This window comes from Manis javanica, chromosome 8 (genome assembly GCF_040802235.1).
Source record: "Manis javanica isolate MJ-LG chromosome 8, MJ_LKY, whole genome shotgun sequence".
In the NCBI taxonomy this organism is placed as follows: Eukaryota; Metazoa; Chordata; class Mammalia; order Pholidota; family Manidae; genus Manis; species Manis javanica.
In genome coordinates, this window is record NC_133163.1 from 113,445,907 (window position 1) to 113,471,608 (window position 25,702).

At 35.2% G+C, this 25,702-nt stretch overlaps 2 protein-coding genes across 5 annotated transcripts in view; one reads left to right on the forward strand and one right to left on the reverse strand.

Moving 5' to 3' along the window:
* Window positions 1-396: 396 nt before the first annotated feature.
* PCLAF (PCNA clamp associated factor) lies at window positions 397-8,456 on the reverse strand. 2 transcript variants are annotated; one of them, XM_017673908.3, is made up of 5 exons: window positions 8,286-8,454; window positions 7,887-7,967; window positions 5,788-5,950; window positions 2,106-2,143; window positions 397-1,389 (listed from the first exon to the last, which is right to left on the reverse strand). In XM_017673908.3, exons 1-4 carry the CDS (start codon window positions 8,329-8,331, stop codon window positions 2,131-2,133), a joined length of 303 nt encoding a protein of 100 aa, XP_017529397.3. In that variant the 5' UTR covers window positions 8,332-8,454; the 3' UTR covers window positions 397-1,389; window positions 2,106-2,130. The 2 variants fall into 2 exon arrangements, with proteins under 2 accessions (XP_017529397.3, XP_017529396.1); XM_017673907.3 differs by lacking the exon at window positions 2,106-2,143 and having other exon boundaries at window positions 8,286-8,456.
* Window positions 8,457-10,787: 2,331 nt separating this feature from the next.
* TRIP4 (thyroid hormone receptor interactor 4) overlaps window positions 10,788-25,702 on the forward strand; it is a 59,924-nt gene continuing 45,009 nt past the window's right edge. For all 3 annotated transcript variants that reach the window (XR_012120739.1, XM_037006065.2, XM_037006066.2), the window contains exons 1-5: window positions 10,788-10,944; window positions 14,346-14,515; window positions 15,174-15,307; window positions 23,818-24,030; window positions 25,460-25,538. Coding sequence is in view for 2 of the 3 variants with exons in the window: in XM_037006065.2 (XP_036861960.2) it covers window positions 10,844-10,944; window positions 14,346-14,515; window positions 15,174-15,307; window positions 23,818-24,030; window positions 25,460-25,538 (697 nt within the window). In the remaining variant the exon portion in view is untranslated. The remainder of the gene's footprint in view (window positions 10,945-14,345; window positions 14,516-15,173; window positions 15,308-23,817; window positions 24,031-25,459; window positions 25,539-25,702) is intronic.

Sequence of the window (25,702 nt, forward strand, 5' to 3'; positions counted from 1 at the left end):
AGACTGTAGGTTCTTTAGGTCAAATTTTTTTAGAGACAGTTGCATATCAAAATTAGACTTCATTGCACACAGCACAGTAAGGTTTCTTTCTCCATAAGTAAAAAATAGCAAATCAGGTTTCAGACCCACTGAAACCTGACTTTAATAAAGTTGGTTTGAGCTACTTCTTAATAAAAAACCTAATTATCAAGGAAGTACTTAAGATAAAAACTCTATCCTGAATCCAGTAACATTCTGTTTAATATCCACCTTTAAAAGACAGAGCAAAAATATAATCTATCATCAGGACTCAGTTTCAAAGTTGATAAAACTAGGGCAGTGCATATATATTTGAAAGGAATAAAATAGAAATATCTAGTAGGATATAATCTTAGGAAGCACACAATGGATAGCATATTGTGAAAACAACTATTCATTTATTAAAAACAAATTTCATAAAAACATGCCTGCTAAAACATGGTTAATTTTAACAACAGGATGTCAGCAAAAAGTGTGCCAAGGAAGCAAGAATATCAGTTACTAAGTATTATTATATCCACTTTATCAATTACACCCCTGGTTATCTTGAAAATATAATGGTAACTCTAAGGACTTTAGACATAGCCCTGGGCTATATCATGATTTGCCTTTCATGTTTTATTGATTTCCAACTTCTAAAGTATAAGCCGAAAGTGTGATATTTTATGATACAGAATCAAATGCATATCCAAGGAAAAGTCCTCTTTTTTTAATGTTGTCTATTGAATCATCCTGATCCTATGCTAGTATTTTATATTCTTTGTTGTTAGAAGGTTTATCAACCATTTAAGCCTTCAAGACCATTCTAAGGAAACGATAACCATCCAAATTTTTTGAACATTGCATTTTTGACCCTCTTCCTTTAGGTTTAGTTTAATTAATACTGAATTTTTTTAATGTGCAAAAATCTAACTGCTTTTTAAAGCAAATAAAAGGAACAAAAATACGGCACCATTGTAATAATCAAATGCCAATACAAATGGCATCAGTACAAAGATCTAATCAAATCTCACATGCAGCAGATTCAGAATTACAGCACCGTGCAATGATTTGTTTTTAGCAAGAACAAGAACCTTAATAACAGGTAAAAGAAATCAAATACTGTATTATATTGAGTACTAAACTAAATAACCATAATTAATCTTACAGACTCTCCAATATCATAACTACTTGCTTTTGAATAACTGTATGTAAGCCTCATTTTTTTAAATTAAATGCCTATGCTTATTTAACAAAGCTAATTGGAACAAATACATTTATGCAAATTTACATCCTAGAATACCAGAGTAAACAGGAGACATTAGTCAAGAAGGAATAAGAAAGTTCTACTCTTTTTGGTCATCTGTGTGATCAGGTGGCAAAGGACATGCTCTGTGGAAAGAATAGAGAACTTCAATAGTCATTTGAGTATCAACCCTTCAAAAAACAAAATAGTTTCAAATATATGAATCAGAAACAATAGTAGTGCAGTGAGTCTAGCTTGAAATGAAAAAATTAAAAGCCCCATTAATTAACAAATACCTACAAATTCCAAGTACCAGAACAACAAAAGTTTTAACAATTTATTTTGCCCATTAATTTGCCAAATCAGTTTCTTATTTTTATTAAAAAAGGAACCTTTATTTCTATAGCATTGTCTTTCAACAAATTAATTGAATTGACAGAGTATAATCCCTCAGCAAGAACTAGGTAATAATAAAAAGCAAAAGATTAACCAATCCACTCAAGCAGAGAAAACGTAACAAGTTGTCATATCTAACTGTATACCCTTTTAAACCATATGAAATACATTACCTAACTAGAAAAACCTCAAAATTGTCTAAGTTGGCATATGTAGTCGTAGCTTTTGAAAAATAATTTACATTATCCTAAAGCCAGTTTGTACTTGTTATACTTTCTATAGAGAAAAGTCAATTAAAAACTTATCATAAATCAGATATTTCTTAGAGTTGATGACGATTTGTGAGATCTATTCTAAAATAACCAGTTTTCAAATAAGATCCAGTAGGCCTGAATGCTCATAGAGCTTCGTAGTAGAAGAATATAAAGCAAAGGTATTCTGACTTGGTATATTATCATTGACTTACCTACTACTAGATTACTGGGAGGTCTTCATTGTATTTTCCTGGAAATTAAATCAAGTTAAAACGTCAACACTGCATGAACCAAACTTCCTTTTTTCAGGGACCTGACTTACTTTGGGTATCATAGTTCACCTCAAGGTTTTAACTAGATAGTCTTTCTTGGTTCTGACTCTTCTTTTGTGCAATTGATACGAGCTTACCTTGCCTTTGTGGGGATAGAATATATACATATATTCCAGATTATGAATTAGGAAGTTTATAGCAGAAGTCCTGATAAGCTGATAGTTTACTATTTACTATCAAAAGCAAACCTACTGATTACTATCAATTAAGGGGTAATTAAAACTCTCCTAAACAAAGATAAATGTAAGGAGGGGCCTAAAGGAACGCTTAGTTTTATGTCACAAATTTTTTATACATGGATCAAAATTATAAGAATATATGTATAATCTTTTTCCATATGATAGAAAGACTGTAATATAGGTTTTATTGCTACAGTGATCAATGGTATATAGCCATACTTGGTTATACTGCCTAATATTTTGCTTCTTTAATGGAAGGAACAATAATTCAAAAGGAATGGAATATATTCTAGAGCTAACTTTAAATACTAGTTTGTTCATATTAGAATGAGAAAGAACAAGGAAGAATGGTGCCAGACAATGACAAGGACCCAGAAAAGACTTATAGGATCATGAAAGTAAGTCTTTTAAAAGTCTCTCTCCAAAAATGTATCCCCTTGGTTGTTAATTTTTATTGAAATCGGAAATCATAATAGTGTCATAGCAACAAAGTCTAAAATTTAGTTACTGCTTCAGAATCCGACAATCCTTCTATTAAATATCTTATAAGATGGATGGTAGGCACTCAATACCCATTTACTAAATGACCCTATATATAGTATTGAATAATTACTAAAATTTTATAGGCATAAACTACTTTATGTTAATATATTTATTATTAATTAATATATTAATGTAATTTTAAAACACTTCAGTTGTTCTTTCAGCCACTTATTTTTGTGTTCAGTGTAAATCAATTACAAACACAATGTACAATCCCAAACAGATGTACAGTGTTCAGACATGGGTGTTCACACCCATAGATGTCACATTGCTTGAGATATGTTGGATCTAGTTGTTCTGGCGTAGGTTTCCAAAGATGGCAAATACTGCCTTAAGACTTACTGAGAATACTATGGCCATAGTGGATACTGTAATATCTAAGCATCAGTATGTGCACATGTGAGCCAAAGATTTCATGAAGTGTCTATTTCTAAAAAAATTTCTGTATATCAAGGCAGTTGTAAAAGTTTTACTTTCCAGAATCACATACTTAAAGATCAGATTCTAAATATTTAAAAATACTGAAACACAAATATTTGTATAAAAATAAAAAGTTTTCCCAACACAGCTATTCTGATTCTTAAAGTTTTTGAAGAAATATTTACAGAAAGTGCCCCGGAGTTGTGAATTTAACACAGGCAGGTTTTCAGCCTTTGTTCCCAAACACCTAATATACATTATTTTTGCCTCCTCCATAAATTTGCCTCTTAATTTCAAGATTTGCTAAATATGTCCTCAAAGCAGATCAAAATTTTAAAAATTACTCAAGATATGCAGAAATAAAGACAATAATAAGATTGAAGTCAGTGCACTTATAAACTTGAGAAGCAAGTGATCCAAGCTAGCTAGATGAGTCTCGCACTCTGTTGGATAGGAATATTTAATAAGAAATACCTTTTATTTGACTTTTAACTGTGCATGTAAGAAATTACTCATGCTTGGATTTGTAGTAGATTTCAATCCATCATTGCCTTGACATATATTAATTACTACATAAAGTCAAATGCAAGCATCAGAGGAAAAAGTTCCCAAGAGGGCAGCGAAAACAATATAAAACTGTAAAGTATATCAGCATTAAATTAGGATTGCTGAAACAATATACACAGGATTTACAATAACACCAGGTGGTTCCTTCCAATGTACATGCTGTATAAATAGAATCATGGAAACTTTTTATATAACCTAATCATTTTACAGCCTTCTAGGTTTTATGAACCAAAGTGAAATTGAATCCCCACTCCAGAGATCATCCTTTTTCTGAAGACCAAGGTGAAAATATTCTTATTTTCAAGGTAGAGTTTTAAGTGTCTATATTTCTTGAGCTACATTTAATCACATCATTAATTTTCAATGTTATCTCCCTCTTAAATCTTGTACATGAAACTCCAATAGATTTAGTACTGGTATTCATTATCAAATCAAATCCTTCAATGCCCTTTAAACCAGTACAACTTGGGACTCTTCACATTTTCTGTGTTAAAATAAGAATGTAATGAATTAGCCTATTTGATGAAGACCTGTGTTTTCCTTGTCACACTGGATTTCTTGACACTATATGGATTCACTGGGCTTTACAATATGGGTTAGTGAACTGCAGATGTTTGCTTGGGTCTCTTAACAGTAGAAATCTAGAAGGTCAAGTACGACAACAAGGAAACTCACTGTTTACTGCAGGTGAACGTTGTTGCTCCAACCGAGGATCTAGTCTGCGGTTAAAGGAACCTACGAATAAACCTGCGTAGGTAGGAGCAGCGCCAGACTGAACGTGGCCATCATACTCTGTCCACTGTTAGTCAATGCGCTTTGGGTCAGACTCACTGCTCACAAGCTCCTGTATGGTGCAGGGGAGGGTATCTAGACGAGAGTCTTATATCAGGGAGAGTCTTAATGGCAGTGATGTGACTACCCACCCACTTGCATGCAGTTCACCACTCCTCACCTCTACTCAAATAATTTGTTTTTGAAACAAAAATTTTCAAAGTTGTTTAGAAAGCCTGAATCCTATTATTTACAGACCTGTTTTTTAAATCAGATTTCATTGTCTTTTTTTCCAAGTGGCATTATTTTTTTTCATGGTTCTTAAAAAATGTTTGTTGTTGAATATTGGCAGTGCTGAGCATGAGGTTTTTACCCAGAGATAATCACTATTGATATCTGGGATATTTATATACGTCTTTTATACAACAACATTGTACTTTTGGATCCAGAATTTTTGCTTAACATTTACCACGAGCATATTCCTGACATTACAAGCTTAAAAAACATGAATTATCTTAAGAAGTTTACACACTGAATCTGTATGTCTGCAGTTTTACCCCCAACTTGTTTTGAAGTATTTTTGTGTATTTATAGAGAAGTTGTACAGAAAGTACACCGTGGTGTTAGTTTTGGTTGTTTCTAAGTAATGTAATGGGTATTTTTATATTTTCCAGCTTTTTTACATTGGTTATATGAAGGTTGAGCTAGTAGTTTTTTGAGGGGCAGGATTAATGCAATTCAAGCTATACAAACCAACATGGAAATTGCTTTTGGAAAAAAACACTATAGAAAATAGACAGTAAATATTAAAGAATAAAGGAAGTTTGTAGTTAATAATGCAGCACTTATCATCTGAATGGGAACCAGTCCTCTTTGAGCAACTACAATGAGTAAAATAATACCTTTCATTTATGTTTGAAATTTGGGAGTGACTTAGAATAAGAGTAGCACAAATTTTAAAAGCTCTGGCTTGTATTTTTTTATCTGCTCAAGTAGAAAAAGTTATTCAATTTCCTGTTGTCTTTTACTTTCAAGATATAAACATCTTCTTTTTCTTTATATTGTAGAATATAAAAACTTACTTTCGCTTTGCTTTTCCTAAGCCACTGCTTCCTGCCTCTTCAGGAATCTGATTCTCTTTTTCAGAATCTTTAGCAGACAGCCCGAAGAATTCTCCGATTCCTTTTTGCCACTTGGGAGTTGGACGTACACAGACTGGATTCCCTCCTGCATACTTATTTTCAGCTACAAAATATACACAGATGGAACTAAATAAGAATATAACTGCAATATCTTAAAAAAAACTTAATTCTCTTAAAATCAAATCAAAATATATTAAATGGTATTACACAATCTTAAAATAATTGGAAAATGTGACATGGTAAAGCTATAGTCAGTCAACAGTGCATTTTATGTTATTATAGTATAATATATAATAACATTTTATTATAGTTACTTTCTAGCCTAGAAAATAGCATTAATAGAATTTTTACAAGTGGAAAATACTTTTCATATTTTGTTCACAAGCAGAGCTATTTAAATAGTCTCATGTACTGTCATACTAAAGCTTGACACACTTTTTCCTAACATAAGGTAGCACCATGTAATATAAACTGCCAGTTTTACTTAATAAAGTCATTTAGTTAAAACACATAAAAGGCAAAACAAGGACACAGTAATGTGAGAGTTTCACAAAGCACTTGGCTCCTTTTCAGTTCATAAGGCTCCTATCCTAATTATCTTAAATTCCTGATTATTTAAATTCTGATTATTTAAAATCAAATACCTGATTATTTTTAAATAGTAATATAAAGAAAAAATTGAGGAAAAATTCCTGCCCCTCTATAATGATTAGAATACGAAGAGGAACAAATTGTCACTAAATATCTTTTGTTTTTAAGCACATTTGCCACAAACTGTTAAAGAAAACTTTAAAAAGTTTCCATATATACTCTCTGAAGTTATATTGCCTGTACTTTTTTAAAAGCACAAACGGCCTTTAAAAAATCCTTTTCTTCATAATGTTCCCTAAGGAACCTATGGGAGTGCTTTTATTAGAAGGTGAATAGCAGCAACAGATAGTTCAGCACAGGAATCAAACACAGCTGCACTGATTTAGTTACGTGACCTTTACCAAGGTATGTAACTTGAGCTTAAATTTCCCATCTTTAAAATGAGGATATTACCAATTTCATATAATTGATTAAAACTGGGGATCTGTAAGACACCTTAATGGGTGCATTTGTCCAACACATGTTCATTAAGGGCCTATTCGATTGTCTCTGGTAATTCAACAGTGGACCACACCATGGAACATGGCTGTAATTGGTATTAAATTTAGTGGTACAGGGTATATGATAGTCCCAATAAACTCATCTATTTTCAATTTTTTAAACCTTTTTAAAACCTATTCCTTCTTATTTAAAGGAAAAGTTTTGACCAACTCTTACTTTTTACTTAGAGACTGAAATAGTAACTATTTCCAATAAAAAGTTTATAATAGGGGGAAGTTTAAGTTAAAAACCAATCAAGTCCTTAACAGTGCTTCCCTGTTTGTTCTTATCTAGATCTTGAATTAATCTTCCTAACTGCTCAACTTCCTGCTGAAAGGAATGAGGCACCAAATAGATGGCCAGGTATTTTCTCAACATCTTCTTACTAGAAGGAGCAGTGTGATGGTCTTTCCCTGACCTGATTTTCCCTCCTAATATCTCAAAGGCAGTATCAGGAGCTGCATAATTGGAAACCACACACACAGGCACCAATTTAAAAAACAGAAAGAGAGGAAAATAAAAAACACGCAGAAATGAAAACAAAAACGTTTATACTAAAAAGACAACACGATCAGCTATGTCAACTATTGTCCTAATTTTTAATCTAGTAAAGGGGCGCTTAAATAGCCTCTTACAAGAAAAAAAAATGTCAGTATTAAGAAAAATAACGCTAACTAGGAAAGAAAAATAGGTTTGAAGATAAACTGTACGTCCCTAACCCCGCAGGTCGTTTCATGCCCGAGAGGCCAAGGGCCCCCTCAATCTAACAGAGGGCAAGGAGAATATTCCGACGTGAGGATCTCAGGAAAATAAATTTCATGGTGGGTCAGGGGGCTCTCGGGTCAGCAGAACTGTGGTGCCAGGCCTCATCCCTTTCAGAGAGGATTCCTCCGGCGAGCGGTTTTTACCTTTCTTCGACGAAAGCGACGTGGAATTAGTGGTAGAGACGGAGGAACCAAGCACCTTCCTGGGGGCCCGAGAAGCCACAACTGCGGAGAGAGGCACAAGAGGACGTTCAGAATCGGGCAGTGAAGTTCTGACACCGAGTTTCGAAGCCAAGGTTCTCATCAAAGTCCCGGACCCAGCCGCTGGTAGAGGAAAGCCGCGCGATCCGCGATCCACAACAGCGCTGTAACCCTCCCCGGTCCCCGCCGCTTCTTCCTCTCGGTGAAGGGGCCGGCCGCCGCTTCCTGGCCGGCTGGGCCAGTCTGGAGCACGGGGTGGTTGGGGAACTCCAGCATCTCCCGCCGGCAGGCAGGCTGTACAGGGAATTCCCGTGCCCTCCACTACCCGGCGCGATGCCTCACCTTTTCTGTAGGTGGCTGGGACACTGTTTGCTTTAGTCCGCACCATGTTCCAGCGAGAGGAGATGAGAACAACCTACTTTCCAGCGAAGGGTGTTTCACGGCACAAGGACTCGAAAACGAATCTCCCGCCACAGTTGATTCGTCTTTTTCCCGCGCGCTCCACGGGCTCGGGGCTGCTGCTCCCATTGGTTCCGCGCCGTTCCCCCGCAGCCAACCGCCAGTGGCCAGTGATGACAGCGGCCGGGCGTAGCGCGGGGCTGATCCGTCCGTCCATTTGCAGAAGCCCGTGATTCGTGCCTGCCCCAGGCGGCCGGTGCCAGGGCCCTCCCTGGGGAGTCGGGGAAGGGGGGAGCCAAGTGTGGGTGCTGATTCTGAGCTCGGGACATGGGCCTGTTTGGGAAATTAAACTCAGGAAAGACGGCTAATTCCAGCATTTCTTCAGAAGTTACCGCGTGGTTAAATCCGTAACAACAGAGTCCAGAAAGTAAAACCTGAAATGAAGCGACATTTTGATGCGAATCAAAGGAAGAGAACCTTTAACACCTCAGGCGTGAACTCTACAGCGTCCAAAAGCAAGGCAATGCATAGAATGGGAGAAAAGGTAGCTAATACAATTTATTTACAGAGCTTTTCTACGTTTTTTTGGATGGTGTGATACTAAAGAAAAAACGGTGAACTGTATGTACTATGCACACAGACACACAAGCAAATTAATAAAACGTCTTCCCTAGAACTGTATAGTTTCAGAGTTCCTTAAAAATACGCCAAATGTGCTAAGGGGCATCCCTGTCACGCAGTGAACATAACTCTAGAATAGGAACCTTGACTATTTTCTATCCCCCATGCCTATCATCTTCCTAATTACTTCACAATACCCCTGGGAAATGATTTTCATTCTCTTAATACCATGCATAAAATATGATCAGAATGAACTTGTCTTGGGATGTATTTTGTTAAAATGCTCACTTGAAAGGCAATCCTTAAAGTAAGGATTGCATTGATTCTCTCCAATAAATTATGCTTGGACTTTCGAAAAATAGGCTACTCCGTACTTTAATAGAATCACAACTACTTTGTGTTTTTAGAATTAAAGAATCTAGACAACAGGTTAGATTAACATTATAATAGAAGGCAATGTATTGGAAATTACCTGTATCTTTGTCTAAACCTTGGAGTCTAAGATTACACCAAATCCCTACCAGAAAAATCAACAAACGCCAGGGTATTCCTTTGTTCTTTGTCATTTTGCCCTCATGATACACAACTGTTCTTCAATGCACATTACTTCCTTGAGTTAAAGTGGCTTCTACAAAGACCTGAATTACTTAACTCAAACTCCTTTCCCAGTTCCCTGCGGCGATTAGAGTTGCATAGAGAACTGTGGGTCTTTTCTCCTAGTCCACATGTCAAGTAAATTGCTACAAAGAATTGCTACATATTACTATAGCTGTGTTTGTATGTTTGTCTTTTTAATACCAATTATGATAGGGAAGGATGCATGATAGGTACAAAATTAGGAAAAATATGCTGTTTTGTAAAAATTATTAATGTGTTAGTTTGCCGGAAATGCTGCTGCTTTTTTCATTCAGAGTATTTTTTTTAAGCTGGAAAATCATGTACTTTCCAAATTAATAACAAAGACAATCCAGACTAAATGTAAATCCATATATTTACATTATTCTGATTACTTATGTCAGTGAAATATTAACATAAAAGGTGAAACAGCATCCAATTAATGTAATTACTTAGTCCATATAGCTAATGGGAATGAAGAACCTGAGTGTAACACAAAAACAGACAATTAAATTTAGTGATGATATTTATTAGAAGACATCATACTGTTCAGAAAAGTCTGGCTAAATTTTCTCCAGTCCGTTGTCCCACTGCAATAGGGAGTAGCAAAGACCCTTAAATCTGGCCATGTTAGGTTAAAATACCTTTAACTTTTGAAAACTTAATACAGAGAATTCATGGGGAAGATCTTCAAACTAAAATCCCGGCATTGTTTTATTATTTCTTCCTCCTAGAGCTTGCTCAGTAGTCCTGGCTCTCCTGGAAAAGACCTGGTCCAAAAAAATTAAACAGAAAGAGGTTTTAGCAATGTGAATCTAGTCTTAGGCTACATGGGGTATTAATAAAGCCCCTACCACCAAAGCAAATTCTTATGGCCCTTACTATAGCTTTCAAGTGCTATTTTAAATTTTTTACAAAAAAGCAGAACAAGTTAAAAGCTGGCCTCTCAGGTTACGGGGTATTCTTTTGTCTGTTTGTTTTCTCTGAACTGTAGTTTTTATATGTATTTGTGCTGTCTTCTCGGCACAATCCCCAATTCTCTAGTCCTACATCTGACAACGCTGAAGATCCCTGCGCAGATGAAGCTCTGACACAAAAGAAAACACACCAGGCTGCCGGAAGGAGGAGGCAGTACAGGTGGGAGGGATCTGTGTTGGGCGGTGCAGGTTGGCGGAACCAGCGCAAGCGAGGTCGGTGTTGCGAAGGGGACTAGTCCGTTGAAGGACGTGAGGCTTTGGCAGCCCAGCTGGTTCCGGCTGAGGAAAATGGCGGAGGCTGGGGCGGCGTCCCGGGAACAGCTGGTGGGCTGGTGCACCCAACAGTTGCGGAAAACTTTCTGTCTGGATGTCAGCGAAGAGATCATGCAGTGAGACCTGTTCGGGTCCGAGGCGGGAAGGAGCTTTGGGGTGTGCTTTGGCTGAGCGAAGGGGGAAGTGGGGAGGACTAAAAAGTTGATGAGAGTGAAGAAACGTGAATGAAAAGACTGTTGTTGGTCTTTAGGCGCCGCATTTTGACCTCCGGTTTATAGTTTCGCTTCTGGAATAGGGTGTCAGGCTACACACTCGGCTGGTGGGGCCTTTTCTCCGTAGGATAATGCCAAATCCTTGATAATTAGACCTGTACGCCTGTGCTGGGAGTCAGTTTCCTTATAGATTCTGGAGAGAGGGGGCAAGCCTAATCGTCTTTCCAGAAGTTCCTTACTGTGAACATTTTAGTTGGCCTGATCTGGGTTGTGTCAAAAAGGACCTGGAATTTAAATGAAGGCATTGTGGTAATGTGCAAATATCTTTTGACTCAGGAGTCCTATATTCTGTTTTCTGTTGTCATTTACCAGTTTGGGAACCTTGGGCAGCTTAATTTCCCTCTCTGCTTAGTTTCCTCATCTATAAAATGAATAATTAGCAAAGTTTATCCTTTATACTTTTATGGTTCTTACCATAGGGAGATGGCAATATCTGCTTTTAATGATATATTTAACAAATGTTGAGCTGCTACCTTCCAGGTGCTGGGGCAATAAAGATGATTGAAACAGTTGGGTTCTGCTACGCTGTTGAGTGCTGGGGTGGGAGAAGTGCAGGATGTTGTGGAAATAAAGATTGGAGACACTCGGGAAGGTTACTACAAGGGACGACCTTCACGTGAGAACCAAAGGATGGGTAACTAAAGGATAAGTGCAGTGTTCAGGCAGAGAGTAAAACGTGTTTCTTGATTTGCTTCCTTGTTCATTGACACTGAAATCTAAATTTCAGTATTTAGGGCTTTTGTAGGAAGTGAGGTAAGTTTCTGAGTTTGGGAGAAAATATGCTTTTTGGCAAGGGGAGAGCTAAGAGAGCCTATTTCAAAGGTGTTTTATGTTTTGTTTGGAACACTGGTGGAATAGACTATCAAAAAAAAATCTCATGGCTTGGCCTTACCCTTGTTTAAAAGCAAGATCAGGTTAAGTAGTTTTCAAACACTTTTTTAGGGAAGTGGAATGCTGTCAAATGAAATAATGAGACTTTACAATACACTAAACAGAGTAAGTCACTCAGTTTAAAAAAACAAAAATTGAGGCTATTTTTGATGAACCAACAATGGAGTATGGATGGATGAACAGTTCATTTGGCATCCTTAGATTTTGCTCAAACTTATCCACACCCTTAAAAGAGGAGCAATCAAAAATTTCTGTATTAATGTTGAAGCACTGAACACCTGCTTGCATTTTTTTATTCATAAATATAAGTTAAAGGAGAAGTGTTCAGAACTTAAGCACTAAACGTACCTGTGATATGATATTTGAACCACTTACTAGGTTTCCACTAGTTAGTGCCATGATGAAGGCATTTGCTGTGCAAATCTGCTGTACCTTGCCTGGTATTAATTGAGAATTACCCAGGTATACCATAGTATATATGTACATAATAGTGAATAGTTGCTAACCTGAACAATTGGCCTGAGTAGTCTGTTTTCAAAGACAGTACAAACTATTACCTTCCTAATCAGTAACACATTTATGAGACATTAAGATCTATGTATAGTGTCAGCAAACTAAACGTGGTTCTACAATTTGCATTAGTTCATGTTTTGGTTGATTCAATAAGATTTGGAATGTAGCATATTTGAATGTATGCTGCTGTTTATTATACTTTGTTAAAAAGTGAATATGTCATGTATTCAAAAGGTCTGGAACTCTGTAAATATTTCCCTGATGGTTTGAATACTCCACAGTTAAATGATCCTTTGAGGTTCCTTGCAGCTCAGGAGTCCTTGATAGCAATTAATCTCTTGATAAGGGCTGGTAAATTTGGGGATCAAGTTGATTAAACTGTGAAAATCTTGAAAAACAGTGTGCCCTTTTTAAAAATTTTCTGATGGATTAGGAGATGCTCTTGTTGAGGCCCAAAAGCACAGACTTGTTCACCTGTACATCAAAACTCTGCAAATCTGCCCCCACACTAGGAAAAGAACCAGTATATGTGCAACTGGTGATGGAACAATAATATAATTTAAAAATTTTTAAAGATATAGCATTTTTATAATAATTTTTCTTGTGTTACATATCAGCGTGTCTGAATTACAGTTTCTTCAGATCATATGATGCTTTCATAGTCTGATATCTTAGTTTATAAGTAAGTTTTTTCACTTTTTTCTTCTCTAGTGTGACATATTCACTAAAAACTGAAAAACTCAGAAAAGGGTAAAGGAGGAGACCAAAATTATAATGCCACAACCCAGAGATAACTATTAGTTTTTCTCTCAGTGTTTTTTCCTATGCATATTGTAATACATTTTCAAAACATAATCATTGTAGGGAAAAAAGGAGAATGAAATAAACCAAAGTTCGTTAATCGTACTACTCAGTGATAATCACCTTGGTGTACAACCTCCAAGTCTTTTTTCTATACATAAGTATATGGATATACACATTCCTTTTATAGAAATTGGGATCATATGCTATGCAGTCTATCCTACTATTTCACTTACTATTATATATGAGAGCATTTTCTTGGGTCAATAATAATTATTCAAAAATTTCACTGTCAGTGATGGCATATTACATTTTGTAAAGTCCAAAAACTTGAATTCATTTGCCCCTTGCCCATCAATATATGTTTGAAATAGCTTACAGTTTTTCACTAATTTAAATAATGATGCAATTAACTTTTTTGCATAAATTTTCCTATGTCTCTTTTATTTCATGTAGAGTTCTATAAATGGAATTATTGGATTATTTTTAAGGCACATCAAATATATTGGCTGATTGACTTCTAGAAAAGTTGTACTGACTCGCACTCCAACCCCATTTCACTTTTAGGAAGCCGTTATGACATTTCCTATAAAATACATCTGCTATTCTGATGTGATGTTAATCTTGATTTATAACTGTTAAGAATGTTAATGACTGGTTACATTGTAGTGTACATATTTTTAGTAAAAAAAATGAGAAATACAGAGATTAAGTAATTTGTATTACCCCTAGGAAAATGTAATGACTGCAGAGGTATAGTTATAAGAAGTATTCCTATGTTAAGGATCGCCCCACAAGCCTGTCTTTAAAACACTGATTTGTTTCTAGAAATACAAGAGGTTATATGAAAGTTAGATTATGAACAACTTGAGATCAGGGTTTTTGTCCTCATCAAATTTATATCCCTAGCATCTAGCATAGAACTTGGCTAAAGTTATACACGCTAATGGATTAAGGAATTTTTAAATCTTTGTTGTGATTATTGAAAAACATAGTGTAAACTAGCCTTGTTTCAGTTACTTGTATCTTTGTTTTCCGAGGTATGTTTTGTCAATTGAGAGTGATGAAGAGATGCGAGAATATGTTACTGACCTCCTTCAGGGAAATGAGGGCAGAAAAGGTCAGTTCATAGAGGAGCTTATAACCAAATGGCAAAAGAATGATCAGGAGTTAATTTCTGATGCTCTGCAGCAGTCCTTCAAAAAAGACGGTAAGTCATATTAATGTAACTAAGTGAAGGTTGAAATAATGGTAAATGGCTAGGTTTATAAGACCTGGTATTTTCTGTCACGTCTGTTTCCTCATAACTGTCTTAAACAAAATCGTGTTTAACATATTTTTAGTTCTGTTCTCAATCTGTAATGAATATTTTTCTAGTTGAGACTTTTTCAACTTAGAAAATATCACAGAAATACCTGTTTGCAGATACAAATATGGCTGTAGAATAATTTGAAAAATTTATACATGGATTAAACATTTTTCAACTATACGTATAGCTGGATGAAAGTAAATGTTGACCATTTTAAGAAGTAAGCGGTTAAACAGTACAGAGGGTGAGCACCAAACTAAATAATCTTAAATCATGATTATTATACAATCTAAAATACCACATTTTAATTTGACTTTTTAATCCTAGCCAGTAGTTTTTACATTGATTACAATCTTGAAAATAATGGTTTAAATTTAATTCTGGTTTGAGGGAAAAGGATAATTTAAAAACTTTCCTGACTTCATATTTAAAACTTTGATTTAAAAACTTTCCTGACTCTATGAAGCATCACCTTCTTTTTATTAACTATTAGTTCACCACTGAATCCTGCTATTATCAATCTATGTGCATGCATATAGATATTTTTTTCTTCTTAAAGAAGTTTTAGATGGACAGAAATCAGGAGACCAGCTAAAGAGGAGTAGGAGGAAAGGGAGAAACAGACAGGAAGTGCCTGCATTTGCTGAACCTGATACAACCATAGAGGTCAAGACACCTTTTGATTTGGCCAAGGTGAGTGCTTATAAAATTAATCTTTTTCTAGCTATATGGAGAAGAGGAAATGACTGATACATTACAGAGAGCAAAGTGTACAAATTGCTGTAGAATGGCAATTTTTCAACAAATACATGCATTTTATGGATCGTAAGTGATAAGACATACTACTTTCTGTATGGTAGATTTTGGGGGGCCATCTGATTAAGTATTATAAGTACGTCTTTGCTTAGAGTTATTTTATATACATACATATATATATCTTTCTCCATATATATATATATATATTTATTGGAAAATATTTAATGAGGTGAGCCAGGGCTTCAATTTCAACACTTTTTTGTGGGTTTATACTAAAAAAAATGCACAATTCTAGCAGCTAATAGTGCTCCTATTTTGGGTAATCCAACACCTCCACCACCACCACTGTCATCATCTAGCTTTTAGAGAAGTTTTTTCATATTCTCTCTTGGCTCTCAAAATAGCCTGTGAGGTAAGTGAAATATAATCAGGGCACTTTGACAATCTAAATTTCCCAACAGAAGGGAATAGTTAATTATGCCAAGATGGAAGAGTAGTGATCAAAACATTCTGAATATCATGACCGTGCAAAAAATGAATTAATAAAAGTGTTTGCAAAATAATGTTAAAGAAGACAAAAGAGACTTAAGTCTTTTATCAATTGAAATAAAATGAGCCAAGATCATCATAAGCAAAAGAAAAAACAAATGACCAATAAACATAAATAGATGTTTAATCTTACTAATAATTAAGTGGCCAATTTGTCACCCTAATTGCCTGGGACTTTCCTAGTTTTAGCACCAAATCTGGGAGTTCCCTAAATCCTAGGCAAACAAAGTGATTGGTTATTCTGCTAGTAATCAAATCAATACATATTAAGTCCCTAAAATATTGCCTACCAAGTTGCTAACGAATTTAAAAACAATAATCTGTGATATGGATGTATTAAAGCAGGAGCCTGTACACCACTGATGGCAATGTAAATTGGACCAAGCTTTCTAGGGTACAGTTTGTCAGCATCTGTTAAGAAAACTGTGGAAATGTACATGTACTTTTGGCTTATTAATGGGCTTAAAAATCTAATTCATGAAAGTAATCAGAAATAACACAAAAAACTTATGTTATATACAGTGTTATTTATAGTATTGAAAAGTTGAACTGACCATTGTTTATGTTAGATAAAGATTAAATAAATTATGGTTCCCTCACTTAATGGATACTACACAGCTAATAAAATTATCCTCCAAAATAAAAAATTTGAGAAAATGTTCATCACAGAATATTGAGCGAAAAATGCATTAATCAAAGATATATGTCTAATTTTGTGTGTTTAAAAAATACCTATATATTTTATACACACACATATGTTTTTTTTTACAATTTTTTTTATTTGGCTATTAATGATATATACTCATATGAAGGTTTCACATGAAAAACAATGTGGTTACTACATTCACCCATATTAACGAGTTTCCCCCCAATTCCCCCCTTTGCTTATCCATTCCCCCCATACCCCATTGCAGTCACCGTCCATCAGTGTAGTAAGATGCCACAGAGTCACTACTTGTCTTCTCTCTGCTACACTGTCTTCCCCATGATCCCCCCTGACACCATGTGTACTAACCATAATACCCCTCAATCCCCTTCTCCCTCCCTCCGCACCCTCCCTCCTCCAGCCCCCCACCCCTCCCTTTTGATAACAGCTAATCCCTTCCTGGAGTTTGACACACACCTACTTTTTTATACACTCATACATACATAGAAAGGCTAAAAGGAAAATGTTAAAAGTGGTGTTTTTTTCAGGTGATATGACAATAACTTTAAAAATTTTTCTTCTTTGCACTCTTGTATTTTCTCTTTTTATAATGAAAATGAATAGCCTTTTTAAAAGACAGCCTTATTGAGGTATAATTAACATACAGTAAACTGCACATATTTAGGATATACAATTTGGTATTTTTAATCTTAATAATTTTTAACTGTATAGTTCAGTAGTGTTTAACATATATTCATATTGTGCAACAGATCTCTAGATCTTTTTCATCTTGCAAAACTGAAAGTCTATACCCATTAAACAGCTCATTTCTCTCCCCCATCCTGTCAAGCACCATTTGACTGTCTATTTCTAAGAATTTGACTACTTTAAATACCTCATGTAAATGGAATCATACAGTATTTGTCTTTTTTGTGACTGGCATGATGTCCTCTAGTTTCACTTATGTTGTAGCTTGACAGAATTGCTTTCTTTTTGAAGTCTAATAATTTTCCATTTTCTGTATATACCACATTTTGTTTATCCATTCATCCCTCAAAGTACATTTGGGTTGCTTCCACCTTTTCGCTGTTGTGAATAGTGCTGCTGTGAACCTGGGTGCAAATACGTCTTCAAGATCCTACTTCCAGTTCTTTTGGACATATACCCAGAGTGGGATTACTGGATCATATGGTAATTGTGCACAAACAGTTACTTTTATTAGGTGGAAAACCCAGAAAAAATAATGAATAGTATAACAAAGATCCATGTACTGACCACCCAGAATTGACAATTGGTAATATTTTTTGTATTTGCTTCAATTCTAATAAAATATAGTATATTTTTATGTGATTTTAAAAAGTGTAGCTAAGTAGTATACTTCATTTTGCAAACCTCTTTTAGAACTCTTATTTTTGAGAGCTCTCCATGCTGATATATAGATTTGATTTGTTTCTCCCTTAACTCCTACATAATGTGTTTTTTTTTTAATAAAATAAATGGAACCTTACAGAGAAAGTCGAAATCCTCATTGTTCCCTATACCAAATGGTTTGCAGTTTTGCTCCCCAAGGAATATGTCTGGAGACATTTTTGTGTGTCAGAACATGGGGAAAAGGGGTGGTACTGGCATCTAGTGGGTAGAGGCGAAGGATGCTGCTAAACATCCTACTGACTTGAGGACAGCCTCCGCAACAAAGAATCAATAGTGCCTACACTGAGAAATGTAATACACAGTCCGGTTTCCACCCACCCTTCAGATGATTACTATCATGAATTTACTATGAATCTTGATAGTCCATTTTTTTATATACATAGGAGTCTACTAATATATAGTATATTTTTATGTAATTTTTAAAAATGTGGATAAGTAGTATACTGTCATTTTGCAAACCTCCTTTAGAACTCTTCGTTTTGAGAGCTGTCCATGCTTTTACGTAGATTTGGTTTGTTTCTCTTTACTTCTGCATAATGTTCCACTGATTTAATTTCTCCATTTTTTAATCTGTAATGCACATTTATCTTGTTTATAATAATTTTCTGTTATGAATAGTACTGCACTGAACACTATTCTACATTTTTCCTTTATTCACATCTAGAGTTTCTCTGTTATTAGAATTACTAAGGTTATAGGTAGGCTTTGTTAATTTTTCTTTTGTTGAAACTACCAAATTAATTTCTGAATGGTTGTACCAATTCTATCCTCCTGTCAGGGTAAGAGATTTCTCTCTCCTACTTTGCCAATACATGCAATGTCAGGCTTTGAAAGTTTTGTGCATTCTAAGTATAAGAAATGATATTTCATGTAACTTTGTATAGCCATCTGTTCTAAGTAGAGGCTGAGTGTCATTTTGGGAGGTTTGTTAGTTTTTTTTGTTTCAGGTTTTTTGGCCTTTTGACTTCTTATAAACTATTTATTCACATCCTTGACCTGTTTTTCTACTGAGTTGATGGCTTTTTCAAATAGATTTATAGGAGTTTTTTGTGTACTCTGTGTGCTACTTCTTTGTTAAGCATATAGATATCTACTAGTCTGTTTTACCCATAAAAGTAGACCGGAAACATAAAATATTTTCTGGCCAGAATGATGAAACAATGGATGGAATTTTTGAAGCCTTATTTTGAAGTGGTATCTTTTGGCTCAGGAATTTTTAATTTTGTTGTAGTCGGATATATAGATCTTTTTCTTTTATGATTTTTATAGGTTGTCTAAGCCTTAAGGCATTTTCCCCATCCCAAAGTGAAAAAGAGATTCTCCTAAATTTTCTAATAAAATTTTTTTTTAATTCTAAGTTTAAAAGTTTTGATTTTCACATTCAAGTTTGTAATACATCTGTACATTATTTTGAGAAAGTTTTGTATTGCTCTTATCAGTAAAAATGCTTGTTTTTAAGTAGAAGATTTTGTGTGTGTGTGTTTGAAAGTATATTTTATAAGTGGTGATTGCCATTTTATAGAATCTTAAGATGAAAGTAGACTGGAAACATAAAATATTTTCTGGCCAGAATGATGAAACAATGGATAAAATTTTTGAAGCCTTATTTCACAATTTAAAAAACAATTGCATAAAGTATGATAGTAAACTTTTAATGAATTCATTTTTAACATCCAGGAGAGAAAGTTGTTGAAAACAACATAAGAACTATTGTTTGTTTTCTTTTTTGAGTCGATTTCCTAAGGATGTGTCTTCAGAACTTCTAGTTCAGTTTTTAAACGTTCTCAAGTTGTTCATAAATGTTTTTAAATTTATGTATGCTACTTTTTAAAAGTATTTCTTTAATCTTGTAATTCATTCGGTTCTTTGTTGCTCTAATCTGTTGTTCAACTCATTCATTGAGCAATCCACATTGAAGTAGCCTGCATTGGCTATGTGATATTCTTACTTCTACAACCTAGCTTTTTAGTGCAGTAGATGCCAATCTTAGTTTGACAGAGTATTTCCCTGTTTATATTAATGGCCCTTAAGGAATCAGGTGCCCTTGAAGCTTGCTGTTAGACAGGTTTGATAAGGTAAAATAAAAACTGTGGTTTTCCTCTTAAGTTCCCAGATTTGGATAGGGAAAGATGTTAAAATTAATAATGATTTAACATTTAGTTTTACCTCTTAACTCTTTAAGAGCAATTTACCCCTCAACAACCTGTTTCTGAGTATATATTTTATCATTATGTGTTGTACTTGTTAAACATAGAAGTTTGAAAAAATGGTTTATCCGCTGTGAAGTAATTTCTCATTAGAGCCAAAGTGTATGCTGAATTAGGGAAGTGCGGACCCAGTGCTCCTGGGGGAAACACAGGGTTAGGTTTATGAGCCTCTGGTCACAACATATCCATCAACCAATCAATACTTAACCTTATTTTATGTGTTTCTGTTTAAAAACACTTTATTTAATATATATTGTTGATTCATTGACATTGAACTCATGGCCAACAGCACTATAACTCATGCCTGAAGAAGAACACTTACTTTTTATTTTCTACATAAGGTACAGCCTTCTTGTGCTTAGGAACACTACACTGTACTTTAGCACTATGCATGGGAGCCATTTTAAATGGTGAGGTCAGCAAGAAAAAGTACCCCAAAATACAAAAAAGTGGCACTAAACAAATTTGAAAACAACACCTGTTTACAGTACGAGAGCTGAAAAAAGAAGGCAGATCCTTGCTTTGTTCAACCTTAGTGGGAGACAGGTGCATTTGGTGACTCAGATTTTTGTCATTCTGTGCATGTCCATGAATGATCATGATATTATCTGGAGTATTGATTTGGGGGTTACAAATAAATTTTAGCAAGTAGGCCAATCTGCAGATCTGCAACCATAAATAATGATGATCAAACTGCACTAGAGTTCCATATTTGCACCCATAGGTAAATTTGTCTTCAACTTCTACAGGCAGTTCATTTGGTTATTCAGAAATTTTTATTGCATGTCTACTGTATAGCAAGAACTGACTTAAACAATAGAGATGCTGTGATAAACAAGACACAGTAGGTTTTCTCACTCTCCTAAAGTTTACATTTTAGTGGTTCGGAGAAAAGATAGCAAAGATGGTCAAAGAAAAAGACTTTTAAAGTAGTTGTAGGTTGTGAAAACTGCCATGGAAGAAATAAAAATGGCAGTGTGTAATAGTGATTGGTAGAACAGGATCTAGTTTTGGTAGGGTATTTTAGAGAAAGCTTCTCTGAGAGAGTGAAATATAGCTAAGACCTGAAAACTGAAAAGGAACCAGTATGTAAAGGGGGCAAGACGGCGGGGGCTAGGTACAATTCAAGCAGAGGGAATAACAAGTGCAAAGGGGGATGGGGAAAAAGTATTTTAGGAGCTATCAGAAGGCTGTGTGACTGGCGAAAATGATACATAGATCAGGTGGAGAGCATCTAGAGGCCATTTGTAAGGCTTTAAGGTAATTATAACTAGCTTGGATTTTATTCTAAGCACAATGGGAAGCATAAAAGTGAATGGTTTTACAGTGGAGTGGTATGCTGTGAACTTTCTTACTTGCCCTCTTCTCCTCTTTTCCCCTCTACTTCTCTCTCTCTCTCTCTTGCCTTCTCAATAAATACTTACGGCCCATTATTTATGAGACCTCATCAAAGTCCGGCCTCATTCCTTCAAATATCTCATTTTAGTGTAACTGGATGCTTTAATGGGAACTAAGTATGAGTTTCTGCTTAGAGATTTTAGTCATTCCTTCACCACCATCCCTGAGAACCAAAGATATAATTGACTAGTTTGAAAAATGGTGAGCTGCTAAATTAGGTAATATCTTCAGCATTTGTCTTAGATTTTAATTTTTACCTAAGTTGACTTATTTGATATTGTCTCTATATCCCAACTTTTGGCTTTGGACATTAGGGAATATCACTTCTTATACTCACCAAAAAATTTTTCTTTTCCCTGTAGTAACTTTCCTATCCATTAGAACTTTTGACATGTTTCATCTCTAAAACTTCAGTCCCTGGAAATAATTGAGAAACTCAATTTAAAGATAAAGTAAGACCACAAGATGGGAAAGGCATTTATGCATTTTAAATGTCAGAGGCTGCAATGGTTGGAATGTTTCTATTTCCCCTTCCATGCAAACCCTCAACTGCCAGAATTCATATGTTGAAATGCTAATGCCCAGTGTGATTATTTATATTAGACAGTGGGGCCTTTGGGAGGTTCTTATGTTATGACGGTGAGGCTCTTATGAATGGGCTTAGGGCTCTTACAGAGGAGACTCCACAGAGCTCCCTAGCCCCTTTCGCTCTGTAAGGATACAACGATCTAGAAGAAGTCATTTCTATAACCTGGAACAGCCCTCACCCGACCATGCTGGCATCCTGATCTTGGACTTTCAGCCTCTAGAACTATAAGAAATGAACTTCTCCTCTTTATAAGCTACCCAGTCTGTCATATTTCATTATAGTTGCCTGAATGGACTAAGACAGAAGCTGAAAAATGTAGTTCTCTTTTTAAACCTTTAGTTTTATAGCATACATACAGAAGGTGAGCAGGTCAATTTTCACAAACTGAGCATAAAAAGCACTCAGGTATATACCATTTACCCCTGGGACCTATTGAAATCTTGCCCTATTTTCTTTTTTTTTTTGTATATTATCTTTTTTTTAATTAAGGTATGATTGATATACACTCTTATGAAGGTTTCACATGAAAAAAACAATGTGGTTACTACATTTACCCCTATTATCAAGTCCCCACCCATACCTCAGTGCAGTCATTGTCCATCAGTGCAGCAAGGGAAAACACCTTCTTGACTTTCAACAGCACAAATTTGTTTTGCCTGCTTATTAACTATGTATAAGTGGGACTAAGTAGTATATACTCTTTTGTGTCTGGCTTTTTTCAATTAGCATGCTTTATGAGAATTATTCATATTGTTTTATATAGCTGTACTTTTCATTCTCATTGTTACATAGGATTCTATTAAGTGAATACATCAATCTACTGTTGAGCGAGTGGGTATTTTCTAATTCCAATGCTGCAATAAACATTCTTGTTCATGTCTTGTAGTGAGCATTTTACACATTTCTGTTGAGTGTCTATCCAAGTTGAATTGCTGGGTCACAGGATAAGTATGTGTTCAGCTTTACTAGATAGCAGTTTACGCTCCCACCAACAGCACATGAGATTTCTAATTGCTCTGTATCTTTGCATTACAGCATCCTGTATTTTCTGTTTAGCCATTCTGGTTGGTGTGTAATGGTATTGCATTGTGGTTTTATATTGCTTTATCTTGATGACTAATGAAGTTAAGCCCTTTTTCATGTGTCTGTTGGCCATTTGGTTATCTTCTTTTATGAAGTTCCTGTTTAGATCGTTAGCCCATTTTTCTATGGTGTTTTCTATCTTTTCCTTAGTTTTTTATAGATTTTCCTTATTTTATTGATCATATTTCTAAATCTGTGAATATTACTGCTTTTAGAGATATTTTGTTTCTTATGATCTCCAATTTAGCTATCCTTAAATATGTCAAATAAACAGCTTTTTACTGCTACATTTACCTCCACCAGCTATAACAGAGGGCTGAAAGCTGCTAGAAGAAAAGGCAAGGTATATTTAGCTCATTTTGTCTAGAGCATAACCTTTCTTCACACCCTTTGTTATAACTAATTTGTATTTTCCCCTAAGTTTCTTCTTTTATGGTTTGGGTAATATATAAGTTTTTATTGAACAGAACTGAAGTTTTTCCCTGATTGACTTATTTTCATTGTCATTAATTTTTTGCTATTTCTGATATCTTTGTACTGTTAGGCACAAGAGAACAACAACTCCTTAAAGAAGAAGACAAAATTTGTCAGTTTATATACAAAAGAGGGACAGGACAAGCTTGCAGTCCTGATCCCGGGTCGCCACCCTTGTGATTGCCTCGGCCAGAAGCACAAGCTGATCAATAACTGTCTGATTTGTGGGCGTATCGTCTGTGAACAGGAGGGTTCCGGCCCCTGCTTATTCTGTGGTACTCTGGTAAATTGTTTTTTTCATATTTTATTTTACCATGCTTCTGTCTGATACATAGAGACATTCATATCCCTTGTAATTTCTCTTTCTTAGTAAATTTCTTTCTTCAGATATCCAGTAAATTCTAGAAGCAGGAATTTGATTAATCAAAGCCCTAAGTTTATATCCCAGTACTGAGGCCTGTTAGTGAAAAGGGTTTGAGAATATACATCATCTTGTATCACATTAATTCAATTCAAGAACCTGAAATGTCAAAATTTTTGTCAAAGTCTTTAGATGTGGCTCATATTGCTAGGAAAACAACCACTGTGACATAATCCTCAGGTCATTATAGTTTCTGTTTCTAGGACATCACTTTTTCAAGGCTCCGTTTTGTCTGAGAGAGGGACCCCACGAGTGTAGCAGTAGTGACTCACAAACACCCTAATGAGTTGTCTAGAAAACTTGTTCCACCAGTTGAGCTGGCTGGCAGGAGCAATAACATTTAGTGTTGGTGAAGGTGTCCACATTATATTGCTTTGTTTTCCCTTCTCTGATGGAGCCTTTAATTTTTCAATATACTCAGGGAATAAGCTGAGATACGGTGGATGACCTGAAAAATGTAGTGCCCACCATCAAAGATGTTCATACAGTGGAGGTAAATGTTCTCCCACTGGGGCTTTCTCAAAAGAAAACACCCTACAGCTGTTGGCAGAAACTTTGTGTGCCACTGAGGCAACCACTAGGAAGCGCACTGCTTTCTGTTGGGTCCCTTGGATTCTTTAGTTCAAGAAACAGGATAATGTAAAGCAGATTGGCCTTGAAGTCTTGCAGTTTTATAAGCTCAGTATGAAATAGTTTTTTAAGTAATCCCTTCTTAGCCTCCCCACTTAGAATTGTAAGGATTTTATACTAAACAGAGCTTTTTCTTTGCTTAATATATTCATTATTTTACAAGAAGGCAACATTTAAAGGCAAAGAAACAATATATATAGTACACAAGATAGAGTAGTTTTTGCTGTTGGCACTGTGATTTGCTTCTTGGTTCTTTCTAATAAGACATCTTATAACTTCTCTTGTAAGACATGGATTTCACAATTAGATTTGGAAGTCTTGTATATTTTTGTATATATACAAAAAGAGTCTTGTATATTTTTACTAATCTTAATGTTGGCAAGTCTGTCGTTTGATAGTAGGTTAGATATTTTTTTTAAGTATCAAGTTACGTGGGAACACTCAATGACATAACTTTTTGTATGGTTCATAAAGAAAGGAGAATGAAAAGAGGGCAAAACGCATTTGGATATATGTATTTTTGGCATGTGTGTTTGGATAAAAAAGCACCAAATTTCATTTTATTACCGTATCTAATGTGTAATCTGAGGTTATGTTTCAGGTATATTAAGGAAACAATATGATTTAACTATTAGATCACCTTACTCTTACTATTTTATAGGTATGTACTCGTGAAGAACAGGATATTTTACAGCGTGACTCAAACAAGAGTCAGAAATTGCTGAAGAAGCTAATGTCAGGTAGGCAGCAATCTTCTGATTGGATCACTGGTGACAGATATATTTTGTTTTATTGGTGATTGTTTCTTGTATCCTAGTATGCAAGATGCAGTTTATTCACTCATTTATTCTATAAGCAGCTATTTTTTTTAAGTTATTATTAACATCATGCAACATTGAGCAAA

Bases quoted from the DNA above. Each gene is read 5' to 3' on its own strand.
- PCLAF (XM_017673907.3), bottom strand. From the start codon at position 8,331: ATGGTGCGGACTAAAGCAAACAGTGTCCCAGCCACCTACAGAAAAG. The intron at 5,951-7,886 runs GTAAAAACCGCT...TATATTTTGTAG, and splicing joins GTCGCTTTCGTCGAAGAAAG to CTGAAAATAAGTATGCAGGA. The intron at 1,390-5,787 runs GTAAGTTTTTAT...TTCTTTCCACAG, and splicing joins TTAGGAAAAGCAAAGCGAAA to AGCATGTCCTTTGCCACCTG.